Source organism: Cavia porcellus, unplaced genomic scaffold, assembly GCF_034190915.1.
Source record: "Cavia porcellus strain 051 isolate PalLab524CR breed Dunkin Hartley unplaced genomic scaffold, mCavPor4.1 scaffold_13, whole genome shotgun sequence".
NCBI classification, from domain to species: Eukaryota; Metazoa; Chordata; class Mammalia; order Rodentia; family Caviidae; genus Cavia; species Cavia porcellus.
The window spans coordinates 50421254-50444043 of record NW_026947496.1 but is presented as its reverse complement, the minus strand read 5'-3'; the positions used below and the strand labels follow the sequence as shown (position 1 = coordinate 50444043).

General features: G+C 35.1%; 1 protein-coding gene across 1 annotated transcript in view; it reads left to right on the top strand.

Moving 5' to 3' along the window:
- Positions 1-22790, top strand: part of Suclg2 (succinate-CoA ligase GDP-forming subunit beta) — a 267332-nt gene that overhangs the window by 142803 nt on the left and 101739 nt on the right. The window contains exons 5-8 of the mRNA XM_063260219.1: positions 3048-3200; positions 4638-4727; positions 12738-12834; positions 22145-22306. Coding sequence (XP_063116289.1) covers positions 3048-3200; positions 4638-4727; positions 12738-12834; positions 22145-22306 — 502 coding nt within the window. The remainder of the gene's footprint in view (positions 1-3047; positions 3201-4637; positions 4728-12737; positions 12835-22144; positions 22307-22790) is intronic.

Genomic DNA, 22790 nt, shown 5'->3' with positions numbered 1-22790 from the left:
AAAATCAGTAAGACAAGATTAAATATCATATGGCTTCTTACAAGAAACTCAGAATACCAGTATAAAGAACAAGATAAAGACAAATAAATAGGAAGTAGGGAAAAGTTAAAATAATTCCCAAATTACCTATTTGGTTGTTTCAAAAATATTTTAATATATCTTCTCATTTGTTTCATTTATACTACTGGTTTCTCATAGTTCATTGAAATGAATTTTTTTTATGCTATGATGTGTTTGTTTCCTGTTTGTAAGAATCCTTTTTTTTTTTTTATGAGGTCTTATACTGAACAGCTATTTTGTTATTCTTTTACTTTTTTTATTATGAAATTTTGTGGGTTTGTTTTTAAACAAAGTAGTAACATTTATGAAAAAAAGAAAGTTTAAAACTTGTACAAATAGAGGACTCCACAGAAAGGATGTTGATAATCATCATTGTGCAGCTCACAGATGAAGCCCTTTAGAAATGTACCTCCCTCCCCTTCTCCTGAGACCAATATTTGTGGAGGCCATTAGATCTCTCTATACTAATCGGTAAAAATCTCTTGACGTCTGGAGTCCTGGGAATGGATTAACAACATGAAAAAGCTAGTCTTCCTGTGAAATTTCTTGAATTGTATCTACTAGTCATTTACTTGGTGACTTTTTTTTAAAGAATGATACATTTTTTAAGGAATGATACAGCAAAAGCTGTTGGAGACAGTAGCTATTGATGGAATACAGAGCACATCTGTCAGCATTTTAGAAGATGAAGGATAAGACTCTTGGAAGGGTCATAGTGTTATGTTTCTTCTAAGAATAACTACTGAGAGTCATTAAATTTCATTTAATAAGTGAACTGTAATAGAGGTAAATAGTACTTATGATAGTACAGATAAAGCACAAAACCCCACATTCTTCATTTTGTATTTTTTGCTTGCCATATTCCTTAAAGCATCTATTCTTCTAAAAAAGTCTTTAGAAAAAATGATTGTCTTAATTTCTCCAAAAATATGTATTAATGTACAAAGGCATAGTTCATGTTATTTCCTTTCATGCACATTGCTATCATATTTGATCAGAAAATAGCAGAAATGCATATTTTTGCTTTTGGTGTTTTGCCATTCCTCAGAGATTGTATTGACTGTGTACCCAGCTACCCAAAAGCTGAGAGAATTTTATGATAACAGGTGACTTCACTTTCAATTTTTGAAAGGACAACCACCTTGAAATCAGATAGTTCTATGATGATTGTAGCAACATGTGCTAAGAAACAATTGCCTTTTAATGCCTTTTTTATTATTTAGTTTTGGGGCTGGAAATTGAACCTAAGGCCTACTGCATGTTAAGTACATGTTCTACTACTGACTCTAGCCCATATATTTTATTTTTAACTGATGATAAATTCGACAAAAGTTTGGAAAGGGAGGGATTGTGTATTCATTATAATGGAACTTACTTTTCAGTATGTGTATATTTACTATTTGATGTGACCTAACATAATATTTTGAGGCCTTTAAGTAGTTGAAACCTAATGCCGTTTAATTCATAACTTTTCAAATGAAACCTTTTATTAAAAACTTTTAGGAAAAGCAATTGATTGATTGATTGATTGATTGGTCTTTTTGAGACAGAGTCTCATTATGCAATTCAGGCTGGCCTCGAGCTTACTTTGTAGTCCAGGCTGGCCTTGAACTCCCAAAGATCTTCCTGCCTCAGACTCCAGAGTGCTGGGATTAAAAGCATGCGCCAGCATACCTAGCTGTTGTTTTGTCTTTTGAGGCAGGGTCTCACTGTATAATTTAGGCTGGCCTCAAACTTGCAGCGATCCTCCTCCTGTCTCAGTTTCCTAAGTGCTAGGACTACAGGCATGTATCACCATGCTAGGCTTGAAAATGTTCCTATTTTAAAATCTTACTGATCACTTATGAATGTGCTTATTTTCTTGTCAGAATGAAGTAAGATACTTTTCATTGTTCTTACTGGGCATGTAAATGTGTATAATCTCTTGTTTAAAGGCAAGTTGGTAAGTACTTGCCAAAACTCATAAATATTCAGAAGTTAAACCTAACTATCTCACTTTACAGGGAAAGGCAAAATGAGCAAAGACACATGCAGAAAAATATAATAATGACTATGGTAAAATATTAGAAAAATGGAAATTCACTATGAGGAGTCATTAGCCGGAACATGGCTAAATATTAACATAGATGTACTAAATAGTCCTAGGAGAAAAAGAGATCTTACAAACAACGTGCTTCCATGTGTAGGATGATTCTTATCCTGTAATGCTTGCAAACGGGTTACAAAAAAGGGACTGCATTTGCTCAGGTACTTGAGAGTAAAGGGCACTTGGCTGGGGCAGTGAGAGGTCAATGAAGCCTACCCATTACCTTTTGCAACCAGAGTCCTGGCTAGTGACTGCCTTCTCCAAGGGAAGCCAGGAAGACATACCTTTTCCTAGGCAGCAGAGTAGATGTGACAGGTGTGTATCAGTTGGCTGTTTTTACTCCCTTGCATATTTACTTTTGGTAGATACTGCATTATTTTTGAACAATTAAGTATTGTATTTATAAACTAAAAGAGAGTATAAAGTGAAGTAAAGTACAGTGATCCAAGAGATAAAAATTTACAAAGAGATGAAACATCAGAGGTACTGTAAAAGAACCTTTCTTTAATAGTCAAATTTGATTTTCCAATGAAATCTGAGAAAAGTCAGTCTAGTGATATATATGTAATGTTAATAGGTCAAATTAGAATTATAGCTGCTTCCCTGGAGTTTTTCTTAAACAACAGTTTCTCAAGGAAGGGGAAAATAAAAGATTAAAGTGAAAATGTTCCTTGTGGCAAACCGAATTCTTATCATTTGAAAAAATTAACAGGATCAATTTAGAAGGTGAAAATGGGCATTGTGCACCATGGGAGAAGAAGCCTTATATCTCCGTGAGTTAACTCACTAGTTTAACTTGCTGAAAATGAAGTTGTTTGATTTGTGGAATAAGTTTGTACAGATTTCTAAATGGAAATTTACCTGATGCTGAACTAATTTGACTTTCCCACTAATGTGCTAGGTGATGATTGCTGAAGCCCTGGACATTTCTAGAGAAACCTATTTAGCGATTCTGATGGACCGGGCCTGCAATGGCCCTGTGCTGGTGGGCAGCCCTCAGGGCGGCGTTGACATTGAAGAGGTGGCCGCTTCAAATCCAGAACTTATTTTTAAGGTATGCCTACATATCAGGCTACGCTGTTTGTAATGGACTGTCATTGTGGAGTCTAAGCCTAAGCGCAATACCTCTGTTTCTGAGATTTAAAGTAGATGTTGATTCTTTTTCTTGCTGGATATCCAATAGAAACTTGGATAGAATCAAAGTGTTAATAGTCATGGGCTGTTTTCTTTGCCCTTTTTCCTTCTCCTTCTTTGCCCTTTCTCCTTCTCTTTTCCTTCCTGTGTCATTCCTTTTAATCCAGTCTGCCCTGAGTGTTAACCAGTGGGAAGATACTGTGATACTTCCATTTCCTGTGGATTAATTGTACCCCATTTAACTATGTATGATTAAAGAATTCCCTCTGAAGGGGCAGGATTTGAACTAGAGACTATCAAGTAAAATAGAATCAAGACCCAGATTCTGTCCATTTGTTTTTCTCCTGAGATCTTGTCCCATTTTCAAGACTAGCTGTAGTCAAAGAGCTACATAGTCAAATCTGACTAGTTTATAAGTTTTTTACTAACCCTAAGCCCCCTTTTTTTAAATTGGGAAAATGAAAATGGTGTAATTTCTATCCTGCAGAAATGTGAGGATTAAATAAGTGATATGTATGAAATCCATATCCTATCTTAACTTTATAGGAAAAAAATATAAAATTTATAGAACTATAATTTGTTTTTAGTCTGTTCTAAAATATCAAAAATTACAATTTCTAAAAAAATGTTTACTATTTCTTTTAGAAAGTGATTTTGTGTCCTTTTGGAAAGGGGGAATTTATTTTCCTGTATCTCTTTGTCTAGGTAATATACAATGGTGATTGGTTTTAAAAATATTGTCTTCAATGTTATCTATATAAGATTACTACCTTGAAAGTTTGAGACTATAGCTATGCTTATCAATAATACCTGTTTTCAAAATACCATTATGTGAAACAATTCTGTTTGTTAAAAGAATATATGAAATAATGTGTATAAGTAGCATTCAGTGTTTTGAGAATGGTACTTTATAGAGCTAAAGTATTAATAATGTCATCAGTAGAGTGTTTAAATCATAGGATAATGTTTAACCTATGTATGACAGCTCTAAACTTACTAGCAATATTAGGCAGAAAGACCTTCTTTGGAAGGCTTCCAAAACATGTCATAAAAATTAACTGACTAAATATTCATCAGTGCCATCTGTATAGTAATTAAAAGTGAAAACTGGCATCACATCGTCTTGTCAGCATGCCACCTTGAAGAATTATATAGTTTTTGGAAGGGCTGTTTCATCAATGGTCTGCTAATTAAAACATACCCTATAGGCAGCTGCAGTAGCCCTGTTCAGAGATCTCTGGAAAGGAGCCACAGTTTAATTACTCATTTGCAAATAAATATTAAGCATTTCTTTTTGAGGTTGTAAATCTTCTCATTTGACTGTATGAATTTTGTTCATTTGATTTATTTTTATTAGGAGCCAATTGACATTTTCGAAGGGATAAAGGACAGCCAAGCTCAGCGGATGGCAGAAAATCTGGGCTTCCTTGGGTCTTTGAAAAACCAGGTACATAAGCTGTTGCAGGATAGCATATCTGACTTATTTCAGAAAACATTTGGGATGCTTCTGATACTGTGATTACAGATATGGGATTATTGTTTTATAATTTTTTCCCTAGTTGCTTATGATGAAGAAAAGTATTTCCTGGTATTTGAAAAGAGAATGTATGTAATGTATGTGTATTGCAGATTTATGTGTGGCATGTGGGTACTTATACTTTATGATAAATAGGTAATCTTTGTTTTAATTTTTTCTGCAGCATTGTTGATGCTTCCACCTGGTACCTATGATTATTACCACTGCCTGAAGGGGTATATCATGAGGATTGAGTATAATGGTGTGTGAAAGTGCTTATTACAGTATTCCATAAAGATTGAATTATTGGGCTGAGAGGATGGTGCAGAAGAAAGAGTGAAGGAAAGGAAAAGAGAGGGAAGGAGATTATTATTATTTTATTGTTATTATTTTACTGTTATTAGTAAAACGCACTTTAACTATCTGTTGTGTTTTCTTAGCTACTGAGCACGTGAGATAAATATTAATGTCCTGAAGGGTGTGTTTCACTTAGCATCACTTAAAATATGACAAATTTAGTAGTAATATCCCTTAGCTTTAAAGATAGACAAACTGTCCTCCAAGTAGTTGAGGAACAAGATCTGTCTTGAGCATCCTAGCACTGCCCGGCCTTTAGTCCTGACCTTGTGCCTGATGGTATGCATCCACAATCAAGCACCTTTGTCCCGCAGCTAAGTCCAAAGAACTTAGTATGTACTCTTTCCCTCCTCCAGTACTCACTGGGGCCACTCTTATGTTGTGTGTATATATACATTCCTTGGCCTGGGACTCCACAGTAATTCCTGAGTATAGTTATCCTTCGGTATTCTTGGACAGTTGGTTCCAGTGACCCTAAAGGATACCAACGTCTCATCCATGTTCAAATCTCACATATAAAATGGATTGGTATTTGCATATAACCTATTTACATCTTCTCATATACTTTAAGTCATCTCTAGATTGCTTATAATACCCTATACAGTGTAAATACTATGGACATGGTTGTATTGTTTAGGGAGTAATGGTAAAAAAGTCTAAGTATTCAGTATTGACACAATTTTATTTTTAAGAATGCTTCCCATTTATGGTTAGTTTAATTCATTCATGCAAGATCTACATGTATGGAGGACTGACTGTCATTTCATGTAGTTGAACAGTACTGTTTCTATAGAACAATAGATTTTGCACTGTTTTCTTTAATTTTTTCTTTGTTACATCTAGTACTTTAATGATGACAGTAAATATGTTAGAAGAGTATTAAAGTAGAATCTGTAAAATATATATATATATGTGTGTGTGTGTGTGTGTGTGTGTGTGTATTTTAAATGGAGGAGAGCACTTATTTGAAAGTGAAAGTACATATTCCCTTAAAAAGCAAAAAATCTCACAGGGATGAAGGCGAAATTGGATCACCTGGGACTAAACCTTAGGAGGAAGAGAAGGGGCAGCATTCATTGGATAACTGCAAAAGACATTGTCAGGGAAGGGAAGTGATCTGCTGAAAGAAAAGAGAAATTCCTAAATATCCGCTGTAATGGTCAGTTTCACCTTCTCAGAATGGGGTTACTAACCACATGCAGGCTTCATTCTCCTTTAGGGCTGCTGGTCACTGACAGCTACTTTCCATGCAGCCACTGTGTCCTAACTACTCTGTTCTCTGCCAGCTCCCTAGTATGCTCCTGTCTACTACTATAAAACTTTGCACTTCTTTTTCTCATATCTATTTGTGGTCATCTTCACTAGATCCTAGTCTTCATCACAGCAGGGACTTTATCCATCTTGTTCAATGCTATGTTACCAGAAGCCCTCATAGTGCTTGGCATATATATTAATTGCCCAGGAGACATTTGTCATGTGTGGAAACAAGACATCTAGGCTGTCCACTTTGAAGAGTTTCCTGGGGAGTAGTGGCTTTATCTGGCAGAAGAATAAATCTGGAGTGGGCAAAATCTACTGACCCCCATCATTTGAAATCTCAGGAGGTAAGGACAGTAGGAATTCTAGAGAGGGCAATAATAGTATTGTGTACATGATTAATAACACCCTCACTACCTACATAAGTAGAAATCGAGTTACTTATGTCTCTTAAATGTTTTCCCAATGCCTGAAATGCTCTGGTTTTAAATGAGTTACCAAGGGAAGGGGTTATTGAGTAGCTATAGTGACATTGTATTTTTAACTTATCAAAGAAAAGAAAGGAAATTAATTCATTTGTCTCTCTCACTTTTTTTTGCTGATAGCTTGAAAGTCTCTAAATATTTATTTGTTTAGTTGCTTAGAGTGAGAACTATGTGCTTCTTACTGTGCTGTACCCTAAGGAAAAGAAAAGTAAGAACCATGACTTTCCTCCAGGGGCTCACAGACCAGGCTAGCCCACCTAGATAGTAGGGAATACAGGAGTAGGGGTCATTGAGGAAGAGAGAGAGACACACACACAAGAGATGGAGATAACTCAATTATGGGCATGTTGGAATTTGTGTGAGGGACATGCCAGTATGTTTGTATTAGAAAGGTAGAATGCCTCAAAGTTCAAGGCAGGCTGTGTATTAGGATTGTAGTTGTAGACCTGGAAATCTCTTGCTTGAGCCATGGGCATTATGTAGATGTACTAGGAAACCAGGGTGCAGAAGCAGAGAAGACATCTGAGAAAGGAAAACATTTAAATTGTTAATCACTGATCTGTTATAAAGAAATAGTGTTTTAGAAGTCCCTTAGATTCAGTGTAACTTTGAGAGTTATTTTTCATCTGGAATGTGCTTTAAGCATTTGGAGACATCTCACTCATGAATGAGTGACATCAAATGATTATATTGAGATTTTTTCCTGAGATTCATGCCTCTTGTCTCTGAATGGTGATTTACTAATAAAAAACTTAGGTGATATTTCAGCTTATATAAAAACTTATCAAGTATTGGTTTCAGACTCTTAAATTCATTTAATAAGAGTTTTTGAAAAAAATCTAACCAATAGGAAATTTTAACATGACAAAATTTGATAGGTTTTTCAAGTGTCTCTCGATTCTCATCTAGAGTGGTCCCTTCTTATCCAAGTTGGTTACATACTAAGACCCTCAGTGGGTGTCTGGAGCTGAGGAAAGGTACTAAGGTACTTATATATACTATACTTTTTCCTATACAAATATACTTATAAAGTTTAATTTATAGGTTATCTATAATAGTCTGCAATACAACAAAAAAATTACCACAGTGTACTATAAAAAGATTTATGTGAATGTGACTTGTCTGCCTTTTAAGACATCCTGATATTCTAGCCTATATTTTAAGCCTAGAGTTGACCTCTTAGTACTGAACCCATGAACAGTGAATCCAAGGATACAATGGGACTACAGTGTACTATTTCTCAAAACACAGATGCTATGGATCGTCAACATGTGCCTCTAGCATTAAGGCCAATGAAAAGAGTTGATGACTAAGTTGTGCAAGATTCCTAAAACCTTGGAAATGGTTTGTACATCTGGCTAGATTGAGAACCATGTGACTGCTAATACTTTTTGAAGTATAATAAAAAAGTTATTTGAAATCTTTTAATTTGTTAAACAATTTTTGAAGTTACTTTTTAATTTGTCAGGGTTATATATATATATATGTGTATATATATATAGATAGATAGATAGATAGATATAGATATGTGTGTGTATTTTACAGATTCAAGTGTTAAATTCCCTAACAATCTGAAAGTAACATGAACTTGTAGCCAAAAAAAAAAAAAAAAAAAAAATTCTGTATATAGAGGTTACAAACTGAGAAAGGGGATTGTAGGACTGTTAGTTATAATATAATGGGCTGTTAGTTGACCAGCAGAATGTTTTCTTAATTTATTTTTAGCATTTGAACACACTTAGTAAGGCAGCTAATCTGAACCTGTCACATACCCTGCTATTCTCTTTTATTACATTTGCTCAGACAGACATATTTTGCCTGCTGAATTGTTACAACCATTTAGGCTATAATATCTGGAATAAGACATCTTATAAGGGAGAAGCTTTGTGGATTTTACAGTATAGAGCTAATTATGCCTCAGCCCTGCTTGCAAAATGTTTGTACATGTTTATCTTTGAACAAAAATTAAAATATCCAAATATATTTCCCCAAATGCTAAACTAATGTGTGATGGCAGAAGCCTTAATATGTTAGAAAAGGAAGATTCTGATACAAGTCAGAAAAATAGAACCTTGAGATTATTATGATAATTGAAATAATCCAGTCACCAAAACAAAACAGTATGACAAAAACAGTATGATTTCACATATATGTGGTGCCTAGGAGAGTCCAAATCATAGGGGCAGAAAATAGCAGGGTGATTTTCAACACCAGAAGGAGGAAGTGATGGGGAGTTATTTCTAATGAGTATATCAGTCCATTTTGGGTTATTATAGTGAAATATCTAGAGTTTGGTAGCTTTTTAAAGAAAAGAGGTTTATACCAGCTCATGGTTCTGGTCTGGGATCTAGAGACCTCATCTGATGATGACCTTCTTGCTCACAGAGTCTGAAAATGGCAAGAGGTGGGGAGCAGATGTGTGCTCTGATCTCTCCCTCTTACAAAACTACTGGTATTGATCATGGGTGCCCTATTTTAATGACTTTAACTGGTCAGTTTCTTAAATGCCATGAGTATTTGAGGGACTGACCCTTATTCAAACCGTAGCATTTCAACTCAGGTGTAGTTTTTCAGTTAGGATACAGGAAGATGTTCTGAAAAGAAATTGCACAACAGTGTGAGTGTACCTGATGCTCAGAAACTGTATGAACATTTAAGGATGTTTGAGATGGTGAAGTTTATGTTCTGTGTATTTTACCATAGTTTTTCAGAGGGTCCTTTTGAAGTGGCTGGGATAATATCTTACATGCTTATGTGCCCAAAGTTATTTCTGTTATGTAGTTTCCTCTTATTTTTTAATAACACATTACTAATTTACCAAGTATTTATTAAGTGTAGACTTTGTGCTGCGGCTGTAGAAGTGCCAGGAAAGCCATAGTAAGCCATAGGGAAGACAGGCTGCCTCTCTTCTGCAATAACTGCATTGCAAGCTCATAACAGTGATAAATAGAAACTCAGTGCCAGCTGTGGTGGTGCTCACCTATAGCCTCAGCCACTCAATAGGCAGAGTTGGGAGTATTGCGCGAGTCCAGAAGTTTAGAAGCAGCCTGGCCAACATAACAAGATCCCTTCTCAAAAAAATAAAAAATTTCAATCATGAGTTTTTGATTGACTTTGTGTTTTATTGCAATTCCTTTTTGGATTTTAAATGATTGGAGAATTTAAAAAACAAAAACCAAACAACCTTTTAGAATGAGATTAGCCTTTTGAAAGCCACAAAGCCAAAAAGAAAAAAATGACATGATTCTTAACCAAATTTCTATGTGACAAAAGTTAAAAACGTGATTGAGAGGTTAATGTTACAGGGGAAATATATTTGCAATTTAAATGATATAAAGAGCAGATTTCTTTCACATAAAAGTATTCCCTTTAAATTAATAAGAAAAAGACCAAAATCTCAATAGGAAAATGGGCAAAGTTCATAGAAAAAAAATACTAACAATGTCTTTTAGGACATTCAAACCCAGACTGTGTATGAGATACTTTTTTTCGTACTCCTGCATCCAGATAGCAGATGGATCTGAGTGGAAATAGGCTCTCTGATTCTGGTTTGTGGGTATCATTTCTGCCAAGAGCAATTTGATAGGTTCTTTTGACACTTAAAATGTTTGAACCCTTTTTTGGTGTACTCTGAGTAACTGGTCTTTACAAATAGTCAATCACATATATAATACACATATAGTGATAAAGCAGCATTTTAAATAACATCAAACTATTAGAAACAGTCCAAGTGGCCATTATTTAGCGACAGTTAAAATTATGGCACAACCATATGATAAAATTGACCAGATATTAATGTACTTACATTGTCAGTGAAGGGTATCTAAAATTTATTATGTAAAGAAACAAAGTATAGAATTAATTTTGTTTTGGATAAAAATATGTATACTACAGACACTGTGAAAGGGGAAGAAATCACTCAAAAGGAAAGAACAACTGGGATAGAAAGTAGAAAAGAAGGAAGGAAAAAAGTATACACACAAAATAGATAATTGTTCTACTAATTTCTGTTCTTTCACTGAAGAGAACAGTTTGTGTTTATATTATTTGATCAATTTTTCACATTTCATAATCTGAGGAACTCCTTTGAAGATAATACACAATAGATTAACCATTGTTAATCGCCTATTGGAAATTCTTTATCATTGTTTTTATTGCTTTTTTCCCTTTAAAATAAAAAAAATAGCAAGACCCTGTCTCAAAAAGATAAGAAACAAAATGAAAATACAATAAAATAATATACATGTACATAGAATACTTGCATGTATGTAGAATACCACTCAGTTCAAGCAAGTCTTGGTAACATGGCTACTGGGAGTCCAGAGGGGCTGACTAGACAGGGCAGGCACATTCACAGGAAAACCTTTTGCACATAGGGAGATTTATACTATGTGTTATCTAATCATAAGAATATTTAATATTAAATACTTAGACTTGCTCATTCAGGATATTTATTTGTTGATATACTTGGTTTCAATTTAGAATTTAACAATATTTACAATATTTACAAATACACATGAAATGCATTAAGGCAGCATGAAGGAAATCTACAGAAGTTCTTTTGTGAAGTGTGGAACTGCCTCCAGTATTAACCCCATTTGAGATTTAATTTAGGAGATTTGTTACATAGGAACTCCAAAACTGCAGGGCTTCTGGGCACACAGAGGCATAGAGCTAATCCCATATGCTCTAAAAAGAGAGTCAGCTATGTGACTGAACCTTTGAAACTGAAACCAGAGCTTTGGGGGGAGGGGGCTTATAGTTGAAGCGATAGCTGGAAGTGGGAAGGCTGGCCCAGCAGAAAGAGTAGAGTAGAAATACCCTTGTTTTTCTCTCCCCATTCCTGTCTCTTAACCACTGCTTCCACTTGGCTGAATTGAGCCAGCATCCACCTCATGCAACAACCATGGAAACTCAGTCTATAAGCCAGTCTCCTGCATACAAAGCAGAGTGGCAGGGTCCCCGTGAATCTGATGATCAGGAATTCAGAGCTGGCACAATGAACAAAAGGTGGCAGTGGGAGAACCACAGCTGGGAAACAGATGGAAGCCAAGAGTGAGACTGATACCCACTCTTCAACCATAATGGCACACAGGCTTGTCCTGTTCATTCTAAATGTGAACTTTTATTTACCTTGTCATCCCAAGCTACAGCCTGTACAGTATTCCTCTACTTTGAGTGGCAGTGAATTAATGTTGGTTGGAAAAAACGAGAGAGTGAATTTTAAGCAGACTGAAAAAAATGAAGTCTCACCATATTAAGGAAACCTTGGATAGTCTTGCCCTTTGTGACTTACGCTTTTGCTACAAAGCTGTTTTCAGTGTAAACTGTACTATTCTGGAACTGTACTGTTTAAGATTTTCATCTTTCTGTCTCTAATAGTTTCCACTAGACACTCAGCAATTGTTTTTGCTTTGCAGATTATGCTTTTGGATTGATTAATATAATTTTTATTCCAGCATAATAAGGAAAACTTAGCCATTATAAACTCTCAAAATCATGTTTACTTTTTACTTAAATGGAGTTTGTTTGTATTAGTGATTGTAGCTTGTATTGCAGTATAACATGGCTAATAGGGACTTGATAATCACATGATTAATAACATTTTTAGACTGTACTGAAAATATTGTTTTTTTCTTGATAATGGTCTCTCCTGGTATCTGGAGGAAGATTGAGCAATTCCTTCTAATGAATAGCAGTGGAAATTAAAATAATTATGCCCTTCAGAACACCTAACTGAAAATAAAGACATAATTTTCTGTTTTTAAGGTTTCATTAATCGAACAAAATAAATTTTCTTTTACGGCTTTGATGTAATTCTATTTCACTTCATCACATTTAGGCAGCAGATCAAATTAAGAAGCTGTATAATCTCTTCCTGAAAATTGATGCTACTCAGGTGGAAGTGAATCCCTTTGGTGAGACTCCAGAAGGACAAGGTAAAAAGTAGGAGGAAGAGGGGGAGCGGGGATGGGGGATGGGCGAATGACTATATAATTATTTATGCAAACTGTACATTAAATTACACAAAAGACTACAATAGCAGCTTTGTGTTGATTTCTTTCAGTAATTTTATTTCTTTCTTAGTTTCAAATACTCCCATGATGGTAGTTGAACATTTTACACTTGGGTTTGTGTGCAGCCAAATGCCAGGCCTAAGAGGAAGGTAGTTCTTGTTTTATATTGAAACATCCTCCCACCCCTAAAGTACACACACAAACACACACACATGCTCGCACACACAGAGCCACATACACGGAATCCTCAATTTTTCAGGCCTACTATTGCTTCATAGAGTGTAAAGTTTGGGTGGGGACTATGCTTGGGTGTAGTGAATACACCTGATTTTATGGAACCAGAACTTTCTGAAGTTTTTTAATTTGCCTAAAATCTATGTATGATGTCATCTTCTGTAGTATATTTAGCATACATCATCTTTGAACCGTTATTGCCTTAAAGTTGAATGTTCTGTCTTCATTTGGTTAGCAGTTTCTGCTTTAAATAAGAGGAGGTGACATTTTTGTGAGAAAGTTTTCTTCTACCCATGGTGATACCAGGATACACGTTCTGTGAATGTTTTATTTTTAAATGCACTTTGTCCTTATCTAGCATGTTGTGAGCAGTCAAGAAATTGAAATTTGCCACTAAATCAATAAATGGGTGAATATTTGTGGGCAGACATACCAAGTTGTGGGCTAAAATAAATATACAGTGTTTCTCTATTTGGACTCAAAAAGCTAAAATATTATGTCTTTGGAACCCAGAGTTGAGTACAAGTTCTGGATCTGTGATGTTCTGACTGTGACCTATACACTTAGCCTGCCTAGAGCTCAGATTTTCTTTTCTCATATCTTTTTTTAATCAAATTAACAAAAATGATACCTGTGTCAGAGAGTGGTTGTAAAAATGAAATGAAATAGTGTAGATATAAACACTAAATATCTGACACAGAATAGGCAAGTACCATAAAATGAAATTCCTCTTAGTATAGTCCAAGAAAGGTATTTTTGAGATAAGGAACAGAAAAGTGTTCATACTTAGAAAGTCATTGAAAATAATTTAATATTGTATAGTTTACACAGATGACCATCAGAATAAAATCTGTGTTAGGTCTTATTCATATGCATACTGCCTATATTAAGAAATATGTTTTAAATGATATGGCTGTAAAACTTTCAGTATTTTATATAGAAAGAAAGGAAGAAGTAGAAAATGGTTTTTGAACTCATATGCCAGGATTCTTGACTATAGCCATACAAAGTTAGGAGTCATTGTCCCCATTTGTAGAGAATAGAACTTTCAGTGTGACTTCTCAACAGGCAGCTAGATATAGGAGCTAGATTTGAGGCCATGTCTCTCTGAATCCTGTTGGTTCTGATGTGTGACACTGACCTAGAGCAACCTGTCTTCTTTTTATTTCCCTTTTAAACTGTTGGTTTGCTTTCGTCAGAGTAACCTAGGAGAATTCTCCAGTTTGAGAATACCAGTCAAAATTCATGCTATAGTTAGTGACTGATAATTAAATCAAGAAATGAAAGACAAGTTCATTATAACATTTCTTAAAGGTCATATATTGCTTTTCAAACTAGTATACATGTGCAGGCTGGCTATTTTCATATTTTAAAATAAAAGTAAAATCAGCAATGAAGTGGATGAAAAATCAGGCTACAGTTTTATTTTTATTCAACCCTTTGGGAAGTAATCAGTCACCAGCTGTGTCTGGCAACAAGAAATGGAGGTGAAGGAACCTTTTCCTGGAAGACGTTTAAAAATCTTATGCGCTCTGATGTTTACTTTTTAATTATGAAGAGAAAAGATAATTCTTGATTTTTTTGAAGCAATCATCACAAAACACATTCTGTATATACAGTTCATTAAACAGAAGTCTAACATGATATTTTTAAGAGCAAAATTATCTGTAGCTATTAATTTGTTCATTGTACCATAAAAGTTCAGCTATGGAATTATAATCACAATTAAATGAGTGTGTTGGTTTATAACTCTAATGAACAGTAGTCAAATTAAACCCAATTAGGAAATGGTGATTAATGTCCAAATGGAAAAATTGATCTTCATCATTATCATGGACCCCCTAAAGCAATTCCCATTCTTTATTTGGGAACTAGTGAAAGTCTTTTATATGTTAGAAATATGGATAGTCTTTTATATGTTAGAAATATGGATAATCTTTATATTTATAATCAGGATATTTAAATTATTTCCCTTTAGATCACCAGTAGCAAGCCATTTTGTATTAAAACTTCCCTATTGAAACTTTAATAATTATGCTTATAATATAGAAGCATAAGGAACTCTGCATCATACCAAACATTTTTTACTTAAAAGCTTTTCATTGCACTATCTCTTTGTAGGAGAATTTCTTCAGTCTTCTATTTCAGTGAGGAACATTTTTTTTAAAAACTCAGCACAATGGTCATGTATTTCTAGAATTACCAGTTGAATGGAGAGCAAAGACCTTGATAACATCTAAACTGCTGAGTTACCCTTGGGGAATATTTGACATGGAGAAAGAACTGCTGTCTGTAGAGTGATGTGGTTTAAAGAATATAATTTGACTCTACTAACTGTAATGTAGTAGTAACTCATAGCTAGGATTATAGTGACAGAAACCTATTACTCTTGGCTTAGTTTTTGTTTTAAAGTTCCTGCAGGTGAGGTAAGGCACTTGTTTTACTTATAAAACTGAGGAAGTCTTGAGTGTGGACTAGCTGTAAGCCTAAAGACTGCTGGGAGTCTCTGATCTCCTGGCTCTGCCTGCTACAGACTGACCTCCCTCAACCAGCATCTTGACACTTGGCAGCACAGATGTGCTTACTCTTTTCCTCCTGCAGGTTACAGAAGCCCCTCTGCAATGTTTTTATCTGCCATACTTAATTCCCATTTCTATGCCTAAGCCATGACTGAGTGAGGACCACATGGTATAGAAGAGGCACTGTCTCTCAAGGGTAGAAGTAACCCAGAACCAAAACACAACTATCAGGATTACCCAACGTTCACAGAAAGACAAGTAAACTCTTAGGTGAATAGTCAAGGGGAAGATAGCTGTGTTTTCCCTGCCTGTTCAATTACAGTGCCAAATTAATTCATTAAACTTGTGGTCAAGTGAGACACTGTTTTATTATTGTAGTTTTTTTGTCTACCTATTCACGCACCCATCCATTCATTCACGTGTTTTGCAAGCTGTTGTGGGGTTTTTACATATGTATTTCATTTCCTTTTGTCACTCAACCTGTCTACACAGACTCCTTTTTTGGTTCTCTTGAAAGCAGGGAGTTCTTAAAGAACAAGCATTATGTATGCCAGGAGAATTTGGCAACTTGAGGACATTTTTAATTGTTACAACCTATGGTTAATGCTGTTGGCACCCAGTGAGTAGAGACCAGAGAGTACACAACATGATCCTTGACAGCGAAGCGTGATCTTACACAAACTTTCTGTAGTCCAGGGATTGAGAATTCCTGCCTTAAGGCATCTTCATCACTGGAGCTCAGATCCATTCATTGAGCTAAAGAAATGAGACCCAATTTGCAGCTATGACTGTGTTGTCAAGATTCCTTGAGAATTAAGTCTGAGTGATCCAGAGTTAACTGGCATACCAAATTCCTTCCTTCTTCAGATTGATGTCTCTAAATAACCACCATTACTTTGTGTTAGTAAGTGCCCATGTTGTAGGTGGGTGTTTCTCTGTTTCTCTCTTCATCCTCAGGACTATTTTCAAGACATTTTCAGCTCTCTCCCTCCCCCATTTCTCTGCCTGCCTCATATCTATTTTCTCTTTTCCTAGCAACTCAAGAAAACTTTTTAAAAGTGTACAACTTTTGAATCATCAATATTTAATGGAAAGTGGGACTAATTTTAAAGTATCAGCATTTTAAGGCCATCTTGGCAAGGCATGTTTCAATAGCACATTATGGTTATTTATCACAAATCAAATGCAGCACATTGCTTGAAGACAGATTATTTTTCAAACTAATTATGACAGTCTTATTTCCTGCTGTTTTTATGTTTCTTTTATGTGTATGTCTCCCCTCTGAAATGTATTTTTCTTTTGTTTAACTCTGTGGCACATTCTTCTGTTAAAACTCTTGGGTCAGAGGCCTCTAACTGCCAGGCATGTTCTGCATGGAGATGGTTGAATTAGCAGCTTACAGAATCTCACACCACTAAACAAAACAACAAAACACCCTCTGAATATAACTACCTTAGTTTTCTTTGATATTTGTTCAGAAGGAAAATTCATTTGTATAATCTATCAAGCATGTAACAATGTGCTTTTGATGGTGAAAATTGTTTTATAAATATTAATAGGTAATTTTTTCGCCCACTTTATACACAAAATGGCCTTTGTTCAAGACGAAGTTTCTATAAAATTGGGGTTTCATTAACATGACTTTGAAAACCTTAGTGTCTGAACCAAGCTCAGCACCTCCAAAACTATTTATTTTAGCACAGTTGTTTTAGTAAATGAAAAAACTGAAGTTTAGCAGGCAAGTTTATTTTATTGTCCTACTGTTGACATTTACATCAGTCTGTTTTTAACACATCAGTTCTGAAGTGCACTGGATGGATGTTACAGGGGGAAAATAAAAGTCGGTATGCAAAGATTACCTACTGTTTTGTGTAATTTTTGTTTGTTACACGTTTTTAGTTTCATGTTAGGGGAATGAACTTTTTCTGAGTGTTTAATTGCCTATAAAACATCTATTACCTTTGACTATTTTATCTTTCTCATTTGGCTAAAACAGGACAAAACCATGGTCACAATTGTGACTTGGCAAGGGTTGGCAAAATTTTTATGTAAAAGGCAAGTTAATAATTATTTTGGAGGTCTTGGTCTCTTTTGGACTTACACATCCTTGGTATTGTTTTGGGCAGATAGCATAGCTGATATGTAAACAGTATACATGGCTGCATTTCAGTAAAACTGTAGCTATAAGAAGAGGCAATGAGCTGGCCCAAGGGACGTACTCTTCCATCCTTGGCTCAGGTCTTCCTGTGTGGCTTTTTTGTACCAATCATTATGGATAAGTGTGATGTATTTAACCAGTGGCCTCTGTTTTACATCATTCTTCAGCCAAAAATTCTCTTTCTGTCAATTAGGATTCTCAACACGCCAGCCATTAAAATTCTTCTCTTGGGACAATTCTTAATGTATTTGAGAAATGGCTTTACTGAATACCATAGTTACATCTGTATTTATGAAAACTCCTGTAGGCATTCATTAATATTTAGTCTAAACAGAAGTCTAGCATTATTAGGGGAATGAGAAAAACCATAAGTAACTTTCCATAACAGGAAGATAGTTCTACAGACTGAGCAGTCAAAATGAGCAGCTCTAAGTATGAAACAAGAACATGTCTGCAGGAGAATGGGGACAGTAGTAGTAATAGCAAGTGAGAGCTTCCTCTCCATGAGGCTAAATCCTTTGCAAACAGTCTGTCCTCCTAGAAACGCTGTAGGGTAGACATTACTCTGAGCCCCAACTTCCAGACAAAGTCACTGGGTTTAAGAGAAGTTATATGCCCAGGCTAGTTGGTAAGGAAGTACCACAAATTCATACCCAGATGTTTTGGTGCCAGAATCCATATTAAGTGGTCAAGTTCAAGGAAAGACATTTAGGCAATGCAGCATTGTAGACCACAGCGAAAGGCCAGAAAGCCTCCCTGAACTATGTATAATGGGAAAAAACAAAGAAGGGTTTTTTTCCGCATAGAAAACTCAGCACATTTCTGTGACTAGTCATGTGAATGTTTCTTCATTGATCAATTTTCTGCAAATGACTAGGTATCCTGTGATTCATTTCAGTTTTTACACTACCTGTAATTAGAATCAGATCCTACTTATTGAGGGGCGCGGTCCTACAAGAATCCCCTAAGATTCTGATACTTCTGACCAATTGGTTATAAATTGGGAGTTCCTAAAACCTCCTTTATCATTTGCTAGAACTGTGGCAAACACATTATTTACTATTACCACTTACTACCTAAGCTCTTTTAAAGGATATAAACAAATGGACAAATGAGGTATATGAGATCGGATGAGGGACTTCTATGCCCTCTCCACGCAAGCCAGCTTTCTAGCACCTTCATATATTCAGTATCTTGGAAGCTGTTTAAACCCTGGAGTTCAGGGATTTCATGGAGACTTTGTTACATGGAATGATCCATTGTTCAATCATTCTTCACACTCTCTCTGCTTCCTAGAGGACAGGAGTTCCTAAGTTTCTCACCATAACTTTCTATCTGCTGACCAGCTCTCATTCTGGAGCCCACCAAGAGTCATTTTTATCTGAACAAAAGATTCTTGTGTCTCCCAGGAAATTCAAGGGATTAGGAGTTCTGTCTCAGCTATCACAATTGGAGCCCAAATATTAGACCAAAAGATTTAGTACTCCCGTTGTTCAGGATGTGTCAAGTTTAAGGATCTCCATCCCAAGAGTTAAAGATGGACACCAAAATAAAAATTTTTATCGTAAATTTCAGTATCCCAGACAAATACTAATCAACTATAGTAAATATTCATCTAAGAGAATCCCTAATGCCTTTAAAGTGCTTTTTTCTTCTTCCCTTCAAAATAAAAAAAATAAGAGCTTTGAAAATGATCGTTTGGCCAAGCATAGTGGCACATGCCTATAATCTAGCACTGGGGAGGTTGAGGCAGAAGGCTCATTGCAAGTTTGAGACTAGCCTGGGCTACAAAGTGAGCTCAAGGCTAGTCTGAATTGCATTTTGAGAACTTGTGTCAAGACAAAAAAAAAAAAAAAGAAAGATAGAAAAAAGAAAATGGTAGTTTGGTTTTGGGCCACTTTGTTTCTTAAGTTCACTTTTATGCAATAACTTTATCTTACCAAAATTTTTAGAATTATGTGCATTGACCTATGTTTTTCAGTTTTGTCTAGCAAGAGAGAAGTTTGCCAAGAAACCATTATAGGAACACATTCCTTTTATCCCACTGTCTTTCTCCTCATGGTCTGGGTTAACTATTGGGTTCTCTCAGGGTAGTCACCAAATAGTGAACTAATTTCTGGTTTGGCATACATGGCTTATGGCAGGAATGTATCTTGAAATTGAGCTTTGCAATCATTTAATAAGACTGCTTTTTGCACTTTGCATACATATCCATTAATTATCCTCTCTCTCAAGCAGCTTGTAACTGTAGTCTTTGTAAGGGGCAAAGATTAATTCGGAAATATCTTGATTTACTGGTTTATTGATCTTGACCAAGAATTCTTTTATTTGGAACTCTTCTCTTAGTCAATTTGATAGCCTTGGCCCATTCATTTTGAACGTGTCAGTTACAAATGCTCTTCCCAGTGAGTAATGGAGGAGTTGAAATTACTAATAAATAATTAGAATGTATTTATAAACCTAGTGGAAAACCAAGAATGAAGTTGCTTTTCTATTGATTATTACACTGATCATTAACTGCTGAGAAAATGCCATTGCAGTAAGCAGAGAATATTGGCTAATTCCTTTGATAATTGTAGAATTCCATCATTATGATTTTAGTATTCTGGAAAGTAATTACTTATTCACTCCATGTATTCACACTGTGTGGGCAGAGTGGTTGGGCATTTTGTGGTAAGACAAAAGTCTTGAGCCAATATTAGGTTACATGTAAGATCTTCTCTTGTCAGTCAGTGGATATTTAAAAGTAATTTGTGGTCTGGATTTGTATTTATTCCAAGTCTTCTTAAATGTTACATGTAGTTGTATGCAGATTTATAGCAAAATGTTTGAATGCTTTTGTAGGGAAAAGTTTAGAGAACCCTCTACCTGGACGTGTTTTGCTATATATATATGTATAGATGCCATAACCCAAAGATATTTTTCTTGGAAGCAAGTAGAATTAGCAGATTATGGCTATTACTTTTCAGTGAGCTATTAATCTACAGTGACTGTTTCTGTTTTGAGAATTTGGTACTTATCAACAGTGCTGGAGGGATTACCTTAGTAAGTCTGGCCCAAAATACCTGCTTACCAGTACTTCAGGTTAAATAGAGGAATATCTCAATGGCATGGCATCACAGAGCACAAGTTTCTATTTTAAGGGAGACAGTAAGATAGGCTGGACCCAGATACCAGCATAACTTCTCTTCCGTTTGCTGTCATTTCCTGTTTATCCTTATAAAACAGCTCCTGTAAATTCAGGATGGTACCCTGTCATCCATCCCTATCATGTAAATACTTTTGCTCCTGCAATAGATGTGAAGAGCTTCACCAACAGCAAGGATGGGTACCATAGTGCCAAGGTGCCTGGTACCTTAGCTTTGGTCCAACCAGTCTTAGTCTCTTAGTGTTTTAAAACTTGAATTAAAGAAATCATAAAATAGAGCTGCAAAAATTGAAGATCTGGTTCTAATTTTAGCATATCCTTAATCAAATAAATTAGTAAACTAAGGATTGTTACTGTTTTCAAATAGAAAAAATCAAAGCCCATGAACAAGATAATAGGGTTTTGTTTTTGTTTTTGTTTTTAAACCAGGTTACAGAATTAGTAATGTATACTGAAGAATGCTGAGAGAATAGATTTCAAGTGCTCAAGGGAGGGAGGGGAATGAGAAAGAGAAATGGAAAAAGGTAGAAGGACAAGAAAAGAAACTAAGGGCACAGATAATGTTGATTTGTCTCTCTATAGTAATAGTTCCAATAATATGTATATAGCAAAACATGTTGTATTTCTTAAGTATATTCAAGCTTTATTTTTAAAAAACGTCCAGAATTAAGGATTAGAAAATAATGGGGTTCTGTATTTTTTGTATTATATCTTGTAGAACTATTAAGAGGATGCTGATAAAATTTCATTTTGCAATGTCTGAATGAAAGAAAAAGACAAAAGATTAGTGTTAATATCTCTATAGAGAAGAGAAAAGCCATAATCAGCAGTTAAATACTAAAAATACAGTATGTGGTAGCAGCAGCTAATTAAAACTTCATATAGTTATGCCAATCTAGCTTTTAATATGGGTAATGACAGTTTTTTGTGCTATTCTTGTGAATACCAGCCAAAAGATATAAATTACTATGCTCTTTACTGGAATAAATCTCTTGAGAATAGAAACCACGTTCTATTTGTCTCTCTAACTTTGAAATTCAAAGGTCAAGAAAACCACAACAATTTCTCCTGCATATAGCATGAAGAAAAATAAAATATCTGGCCTTTTTCCTGGGCCTGCCACCCAGGAGAATTTAATTAAAAATATATATCTGTATTCCTTTTTTTATTTAGTTGTATGTTTTGATGCCAAGATAAATTTTGATGACAATGCTGAATTCCGACAAAAGGAGATATTTGCTATGGATGACAAATCAGAGAATGAGCCCATTGAAAATGAAGCTGCCAGATATGATTTAAAATACATAGGACTGGATGGAAACATTGCCTGCTTTGGTAAGCATTGATATTGAAGGTGTTTTTACAGAATTTATCAGCATTAGATTACTGAAATGCTATTTAATAGTAACAAATAAATGTGAGATTTTTATAGCTGAACAGTTTTTGAAAATAGTCCAGTTTTTTTTTCAAATTTCATTTTTACTGGTGGTCACTGGTTGAAAGCAATTTCTTGATTCTGGTACTATTGAGATTTTGGGTAGAATTCTTTTGCTGTAGGAGTCTGTCCTAGACATTATATTTAGTAGCATTCTTGACCTCTAGATGCTACTAACAGTCACCAATTTTGAAAATAAAACAAGTCTCCAAACATTTCCAAATGTATGTGGTACATAAAATTACCCCAGTTGGGGACCATTGATTTAACACGTCTCAGTTAAACTTCGTTTAGTAAATCTCAGAATCTTTACTACCCAAATCAGTGTTAATGTGATACGAACTATTGTGGTATCTGAGTTTAAAACAAAATTGCTTTTTCAGG